The 8799-nt window shown below is 44.0% G+C and overlaps 1 protein-coding gene and 1 long non-coding RNA gene across 2 annotated transcripts in view; both read right to left on the bottom strand.

Moving 5' to 3' along the window:
• The window catches only part of CB2H6orf52 (chromosome B2 C6orf52 homolog), a 9293-nt gene extending 5765 nt beyond the window's left edge, over positions 1–3528 (bottom strand). Inside the window, exons 1-2 of the mRNA XM_049655063.1 lie at positions 3255–3528; positions 2857–3034 (exon numbers count right to left, since the gene is read on the bottom strand). Coding sequence (XP_049511020.1) covers positions 2857–3034; positions 3255–3325 — 249 coding nt within the window. The 5' untranslated portion in view covers positions 3326–3528. The remainder of the gene's footprint in view (positions 1–2856; positions 3035–3254) is intronic.
• LOC125939580 (uncharacterized) overlaps positions 1–8799 on the bottom strand; it is a 256118-nt gene that overhangs the window by 114114 nt on the left and 133205 nt on the right. The gene's annotated exons all lie outside the window — the stretch shown is intronic.

Raw genomic sequence — 8799 nt, 5'->3', positions numbered from 1 at the left:
GAAAGAAGGAAAGGAAGAAAGAAGGAAAGAAGGAAAGAAGGAAAGAAGAAGGAAAGAAGGAAAGAAGGAAAGAAAGAAAGAAACTGCATGTTACGGTAATAATTTGACAGGAGAGTGGGATGAAAATCCCAGCAGGTATCAACAAAAACGAGAAGAAAGAGGCAGGGGACAAGGAGACAAAAAATGGTTAATTTCTTTTAAAATTTTTATTTATTTATGGGGCACCTGGGTGGCTCAGTGGGTTAAGCATCTGACTCTTGATTTCAGCTTGGGTCATGATCTCAGGGTTCGGGGATTTGAGCCCCGAGTCGAGCTCTGTGCTAACAGCACAGCGCCTACCTGGGATTCTCTCTGTCCCTCTCTCTCTGAGGGACACCTGATTTCTGCTCTCAAAATAAATAAATAGCTCTTCTTCTCTTCTGCTCACCTGATTTCTGTCTCTCAAAATAAATAAATAAACATTAAAAACGTTTTTATTTATTTATGTTTCTTTGTTCCTTTGGTGGTGTTGTTTCTTACTGTCTTTTCTTTCTTTGGTGTTAATTTTGTTTTCTCATGAGTGGGCAGAAATCAAGAAATACTTTCATTTTTGAAGTTGATAATGCAGTCAAACCTATACTTCTCTATTTAAAGATAAGGGTAACCACAGGAAGACACATAGACTATCTCCCAAACTAGTGAAAAAGAGAAGGGGTAGAAGAAAAAAATGTGCTAAAACCTCAGGTAATATAGCAAAATTTTCTTTTTTAAGTGATGCAACATCAAACATCTGCTAACAGGGTAAAACCCGATCTGGGTTTAAAAAGAAAAAAAAAAAACAAGAAATATAACAAGATATTTTATATAAAAGAAGGCACGCCTAAAACATACTTGAAAAATTGAAAATGAAAGTTTGGGCAAAAAAAAAAAAAAAGAAGATACCAAGCAAATGTAAGTTCTAAAAACTGAGGGTTGAAATATTAAATCCAACTCTGGGTTTAAGGTACAGGCCATCCCATGAGGAACACTAGGAAGCAAACTGGAGAGAACACTAACACTTTGCTCAGTGCTAATTTCCATAATAGGCAAGCATCTGCACAGTCAGATAAAAGGGGGTATAACTAACAGAAAGAGAGGTAGACAAAGAACATCGATGAGGTCACAGAACGCAGGTATCATCAGGCAACACCTTAAAAGGTATTTGCCCTCAATGATAAGCAAACGCCTTCCACACCTGTCATGTTGGTAAATTGCACACGGAGAGGCAAGCACACTCACAACAGCAATGAGAAGTGTAAACGTAGACAGGCTTTTTGGTGAGTAATTCGCGATCCGAAATTTTCAATGTTACATCCTTTAATCCCGACCTTCTACTTCCGGCAATCTATCCTTAGGCAAAGAACACTCTGACAAATGCTTGGAGATCAGTAAACGTTTGTTGAAGTGCTAAGAACATTTAAAATGTTAGCCCCCAAGGGATGAGCTAATAACACAGCTCGTCCAAATGGGCAACTTTTAAAGAAAGCTCTTTCAAAGCGGGTACGTCTCGGGGAGGCGGGGTGGCTCAGTTGGTTAAATGTCTGAGTCTTGACTTCCACTCACGTCACAATCTCATGGTTCTTGAGTTCGAGACCCCCACCGGGCTCTGTGCTATCAGTGCGCCTCTGTCCCTCTCTCTCTGTTCCTCCCCTGCTTGCGCGCATTTGTGCGCTTGTGCGTGTGCACGCTCTCTCTCTCAAAAATAAACCTTCAAAAAAAAATTAAAGGGGAACATCTGCTAATGCCACCTGTCAGCAGAAGCAAGCAAGGAGTAAACCAGTATGTACTACACAAGTTCATTCTTGTTCAATTCTCCGCAAACAGAAATAAAGCCCAATCACCCTGATTTAGCAAGAGTAGAAGGGAAAAATCTAGAGGACATGGGTGTCCTTGAACAGGGGTTTCTTCTAACTGGGGAGGAAATGGGGAAGAGGAAAGGACAAGGACGGGGGAAGCTTTCTCTTATTCTAACACAGAAATCTGTGCAATTTCAGAAATAGCTAGCATTAGTAACCAAAACATTAGAACAGTTCTTTTTAATTTTTTAAAAATGCTTATTTAATCTTGAGAGAGAGAGGCAGAGTATGAGTGGGGAAAGGGGAGAGAGAGAGAGAGAGAGAGAGAGAGAGAGAGAGAGAGAGAGAATCTGAAGCAGGCCCCAGGCACGGGGCTGTCAGCACAGAGCCCCTAATTCACGAGCTGTGAGACCATGACCTGAACCAAAGTCAGGCGTTTAACCGACTGAGCCACACAGATGCCCCTGGAACAGCTCTTAAAAGTATGTTCATGTTTTCTGCTATTACAAAACAAAAACTATCTCTAGTCCTATTTTAAGTGTTTAAGAGTAAAATCAAGGGGCACCTGGGTGGCTCGGTGGGTTAAGCCTCTGACTTTGGCTCAGCTCATGGTCTCACAGTTCATGAGTTCGAGCCCCACGTCCGGCTCTGTGCCCACAGCTCAGAGCCTGGAGCCTACTTCGGATTCTGTGTCTCCCTCTCTCTCTGCCCCTCCCCCAACTCACACTCTGTTTCTCTTCTCTCTCTCTCAAAAATAAACATTTTTTTTTCTAAAAAGAGTAAAATCAAATGAGTGGTAATCTAAAATTTAGCAGTAAGAATTTAAGCACGGACTTCATCAGCCTATAATTTTGTTTTTGGAAGACAGTGATGACTTAAATTGTGGGCAAATCATCAGCTTTTCCTCTCTGGCATTGAAATGGGGAGCAAAAGCCATGGCTGTGGGAATTTGAATGAGAGCATCCGGAGGTGTGAAGGTAGGAAAAAGATACCTCCATGCTGGGCTCACGGACGACACAGGATTCATTTCAGGGAGGGGTACCTTAGGTGTGACCAGACTTGCAGCTGGGCGTCCGGAGGTCTCACGCACAGAAAGGTTGTGTCCATCTCTCTCTGCTGCACAGCCGTAGTCATAGCCAGAGAGGGAGTAACCGCTGTGCTGCTGCTCAAACCAGCTGCCCGATTGGTAACCCAGGCAGGGCTGGAACACGGGCTTCCCCCTAATGAGTGGAGGGGAGACAAGAACGACATCACCAAGCAAGGTAGAATCACTCAAAACTCTTTCTTCTTTCCCAGGAGGCTGTGGTATAGATGATTTCTGCGTTAACTGTTTAAGGACACCAATTTCCAAAGCGATGGTTTGGAAATTGCCAAAAAGCACGGAAGAAACAGAGCATGGACGCCCTTCATTTTCACTGGGAGTAGGACAGACCAGCTCACCTTTGCCAGTGCCAGTAATAAGTACTTGGTTGAGCTATGCCACAGCCTGCAAAACTCTCCTGCCCAGCCATTTATCCAGAAACTTTGCAAAAAGAGACCAGGTATCCACAGTTTTTATTCGGGAAGCAATAACTCCAGCTCTGGGGGCTAAAGCCTCTCACCCAGCAAATCTCTCTCCCCACTGCCAGAGAGAGCAATTAACATAGAAGCAGTTCCTGCTGGGTGATGAATTGCTTGACTTTTGTTACAATGGGGTTAAGGCATGGGTGGGGTAGGAGTCTATAGGGGTCACCTGGGGGGACCTTCTGCAGGCTAGCAGCTGGCTCTAAGCTTGCCAGCGGCCTCTCCCAGCTCCAGGCCCAGGGGAAGGCAGCCGAAAGCCAGCGGGGGCACAGAGGAGTGCGTGTTGAGCAACTGTGAAACCCACTGAAGTCTCCATCCCACCCTCTACAATTATTGAGTCATTTGTAACAACGAAAACCGTAAAAGAAGTACCGCACTGTTGATGTTTCCCTCCTCAGTTCACTTATCTGCTAACTATTGGAAGCAGCAATTAGTGGACTTTTTTTTTTTTTAAAAGCTCTTGCAGGTTGAAATCATTACCCCGACCAACCAGTGGAAAGAAGTCCTAGAAGGAACACACACATGCGCGTGCGCGCGCGCACGCGCGCGCGCACACACACACACACACACACACACACACACACACACACACTAACCTACCCTCTTAATGTGGGTACAGGAAAACATTTTATTTTTTTTTATTTTTTATTTTTGGTGAGATCTGATTTATTCATACATTGCATACATTCACTTGCCAAACATTGACTGAACATTTCTTTTATATGAGAAACAAGGATCAAATAGAGTAGAAAGTATATAGGATCCAGGAGTCAGAAGACCAAGGTTCAAATCCTGACTCTACCTCTTCATAACTGTGATTATGGCAGAAACAAATATCCCTAATGAGTCATGGTTCTTCCATGATTTTTAAGGTGAGGATAATAGAATCTTCTCTGCCTGCCTTTAAGGATTATGGTAAAGCTCTAAAGAATTCTGTAAATTATAGCTTTCCAAATAAATGTCAAATGTATTTCTTATGTGCATGAAACTACTTCATATGGAGGATTTAAAAAAAATCACCATTCTTTTTACTATACTTTGGTTTACAGGAAAACATTTTAAAGAAATAATACTGTGGCTCAAAATTATTTAAAAACACCAAATACAGCATGCTTTCCCAAATTTCAACGTGCATATGAATCACCTCAGCACGTTGTTTAAAACGTAGGTTCTGATTCCATAGGTTTGGATTAGAGCCTCACTCAGATTCCGCCTAAGTAGCCAGCCTACACAGTGTCCAAATGTGAGAAGGTAACTTTTGAGTCCAAATAGGGGCACTTCGGGTCTGGCCATTTCCCTGCAGCTTCTTAATAAGTGCTTGATGTAGTCTATATTTGCCGGTGTTGTAAAGAATAATAATCATGAATTCAAATCATTCAGTTATTCACCCATTATTTACTGAACAGCTACTTGTGCAAAGCAGGGTGATAGAGTGGGGCCTACACTCCAGATGTCCCCATGCTTCCTGGGAGAGGTTACTGATTAGTAGCTCTGCCTCACCTTGCTGGGTGCCAGCCACTATTCAGTTTCCTTTTCTTCCTTAATAACAAATCTCAGGGGCACCTGGGGGGCTCAGTCAGTTAAGCGTCCGACTTCGGCTCAGGTCATGGTCTCATGGTTTGTGGGTTCGAGCCCCGCATCAAACTCTGTGCTGAGTGCTTACAGCCTGGAGCCTGCTTCGGATTCTGTGTCTCCCTGTCTCTCAAAAATGAATAAACGTTAAATAAAAATTTAGGGGGGGAAATAACAGCACCCTGATTTTATTTGGGGGCAGAGATAGGCCTCACTAAAAGACATTTCCTAGTTCCCCAAGCGCAGGTAGATGTGGCCGAGCGGCCAAAGTCTGGCTAATAAGATGTAAATAGGACTATTATAAGAGGATTGAGGACAGCTGTGTGGGCCAAGGGTGTTTGCTTAACTGGAAGGAGGCCTGTGGTACTCCACCCTTTCTCCGGACCTAGGGCTAGGATTAGAGATATGATGGCTGGAACCCAAACGCTGCACCTATTTTGGCCTATGAGGTGACATCAAAGGGGAAGCCATACACCGGAATATAGGATCTGAAAGAGAGAATGTGTCTGCGTGCCTGATGACTCCTTGTACCAGCACTAGATTGACTCCCTCCAGATTTCTTTTACTTACGAGATAAATGTCTTGTTTAAGCCACGGCTGATTTAGGTTACTGTATGAAGTTAAACACAATTCCTAACTGCTAGAGCAGCTTAGCCTTCAAATAAAACCTATCAGTTGAGGATTCTTTTTGTAAAACTTTCATCAGTGTTTTGTTCCTTCTCTTTAGAGCTGGATTTTGTAAAAGGAAAATCAGAATGTTGCCTATAAATGGGTGAGAGATAAAGCCATCGCTGGAAAAGAAAGCAGAAGTTAGACGTTTATAATAAGGTGGTTACAGAGGCTGGGGAAGGCAGTTAATGTCGTGTGTCTGAATCCCCCAGCAGCGTGGCAGGAGCTGGGGACAGAGGGCCAGGAGCAAAGCTCCAGAGAAGATGGACACTCAGGGGCTTTGTTGATGACAGCGACAAGGAAGGGTTCACAAATGCTGTTTTGCTCTTTAAAAGCCCCAAAGGCCAACTCCTCATATTTCACCTTATTCCCTTGAAGCAGTTGAAGCAAATTTATACCAGGACAGACAATTGGCCAGTGTCCAGGGGGAAGTAGCCCACTCTCAGCTTCTACGTGCAAAGGAGACAAAAAGTCCTCTGGGAATATGCACATGTACCTCTGTAGTCCTAAAAGTTAAGACTTGCTACCTGCCACAGTGAGAAAGTGGGGTGGTGGGGAGGGGTAATTGAGCAAAAATATGAGACTCTCATATTTCTAACATGGCTGATTTTTCTCTGCTGTATCCTGCTTTTTAGCACAGCATATCCACCTTACTACCCACCCCCCCCCCCCAAAAAAAATGTTTTTTTTTCAGCAAACCAAAAAAAACTAGGCACTCCCTAAAAATTTTTTTAAATGAATGAATAAACCAACACACAGCTCAAGTGTAAAAAGCTTTTTGATCAATAATTTAAAAGCAAAACTAAAAAAAAAAAAAATCCTGTTGTGCTCTGGTGTTAATGAACTCTTAACAGTTGGTTGTTTCTTGGCAACTGCAGTTTTCACAAGAAGAAGATTAAATGGTTTTTTGCATCCTGTGTTTGGAAAGAGACCAGGAGGTTTGCAGGAAGTATGCTCAGCTCGAATCTAGTTGAACAAGTTTGTAATTTTGTATTGTTTTTCTTTAGACAGTGAAAAACTGCTTTTCTTTCTTCTTTGTTAAAGAGAAAGTTTGAGCCCAAGGAAATGTAAAAAGTAGCAGCATTATAGGTCTACTGTCCCTTAGCTGGGTGGTTTTGAGTTACTTTTCTAGACCTATTTCACATTTATAACCTCAGACTGGATTAGTGCATTAAAACAATTTTTTTTTAATGTTTATTTTTGACAGAGAGAGAGAGACAGAGCATGAGCAGGGGAGGGGCAGAGAGAGAGCGAGACACAGGATCCAAAGCAGGCTCCAGGCTCCGAGCTGTTAGCACAGGGCCCGAAGCGGGGTTCGAACCCACAGACTACGAGATCATGACCTGAGCCGGTCGGAAGCTCAACTGCTCAACTGAGCCACCAAGGCGCCCCAGGATTAGTGCATTTTAACTTTAGAGGCACTAATCCTTTTGAAAATGTAATGAAATTTTATCAATGCTCTCCTTCAAAAATGTACAGAAACAATTGTGCATCTAATTTCAAGGGCTGGAGAGCCCTCAGAACTTATCCATAAACTGCCCTAGAGTGGGATCACCTGGATAAATGCTTCTCTAAGGTCTTCTGAGCTCTAGAATTGGTTCCAACGATTTCTAACAGTTTTCTTTTTTTTCTTTTTTCTTTTTTTTAAAAAAATTTTTTTAACGTTTATTTATTTTTGATACAGAGAGAGAGAGAGAGAGAGAGAGACAGAGCATGAATGGGGGAGGGGCAGAGAGAGAGGGAGACACAGAATTGGAAGCAGGCTCCAGGCTCTGAGCCATCAGCCCAGAGCCCGATGCAGGGCTCGAACTCACCGACCGCGAGATCGTGACTTGAGCTGAAGTCGGACGCTTAACCGACTGAGCCACCCAGGCGCCCCATTCTAACAGTTTTCAAGATAAAACATGAGACTTCAAAGAAATGTCCTATTCACTCATTCTTTGTCCCATGCCCAGCCAACATCCACTGCACCTATTCACACCCCTCTCACTTTGGTAGGTCTCTGGTGGACACAGGAAAGAGATGGTGAATAGGAAAATAAATAGTAAGATAACTTGACTTTTTTTTTTTTTTTAACATAATAAAGATAACCAGCACGAAGCGAAGGAATTAGTTTAAAACAGTGAATGACTACACGTGTTTCCGAGACAGAGGGTTAGTTTGACTACAGCATTTTCAGTGCCTGGGGAGCGCTTACACGTGGAGTCGCTAAAGCCTGCAGAAGACAAAGCCTTCCCTGAATTGCAATGACACCCAAAGCATTCAAAGAGTAATCATTTCTACAAGACCCAAACCAGCGGAAATTAAAACAAACACGAGTTAGACACGTAGCGACAGTTCAGAATACCAGAGAAACACATAGTCTTGAAAACAAAAGGGTCAAAGTGCTGATCCTGTAGGATGCTGCAGGATCAGCACTCAAGCGGGGGTTGAAGAACTGACACCGAGGATGCCATCCGAATTCCTGCTTGTCAAATCCACCTGCTGTCGCCTTTATGAGACTCATTATGACGCTTCAGGATTTACTCCGATTTGTGCAAAGCTGTCATTTCAACAGACCTCTGAATCTCCACACGTTATGAGAATTGCAAATGCTAATTAAGGCGATCTTGGCTTTCACGCATGTTTCATGTGGTCCCTAAACTGCGGGGCGGGGGGTGGTCAAAGTGAAATGGGAGATCTCTTTTCGGTACATTCACCTACGATGACTGCGGACTTCGTCCTCAAGCAGCCCGTGTTATCACTTCAGGTAAAGCGTCCTCCTCCCTCCCCGGGATGTGCGGCGACGTTGGCCAATGTGACCCCGAAGTCAGACAAACCAATCAAGCTAGAAGGAAAGGTGTGCGGCCTGCTTTAGAAGCCGCTAACCATGAATGCCGACCCCTCTCTGCCCTGTTACGAGAGAACGTGAGAGACAAACGCTTGCTTATGTTGCCTGCGCAAAAAGGAAACCCAACTCCTGTCCACCGTCTGACAGCCCACAGCACAGCGGGCTCAGCACTCAGCACGCGACACCGCCAGGGGCCCCGCCCAGACCGGAAGAGGTCACGCCCTGCTCGTGACGTCACGGAAATGAGGGGCTTCCGCAGAGGATGTCCCGCCCCATTCCCCTTTAGACCTGCCTACCTCACAGCCACCTAGAATATGCCTGCTTGCCCCCAACATTTTTCTCCTCGCCGTG

The sequence above is a fragment of the Panthera uncia genome (assembly GCF_023721935.1).
Source record: "Panthera uncia isolate 11264 chromosome B2 unlocalized genomic scaffold, Puncia_PCG_1.0 HiC_scaffold_25, whole genome shotgun sequence".
Lineage (NCBI taxonomy): Eukaryota > Metazoa > Chordata > Mammalia > Carnivora > Felidae > Panthera > Panthera uncia.
This window is presented reverse-complemented; position numbering and strand designations above follow the sequence as displayed.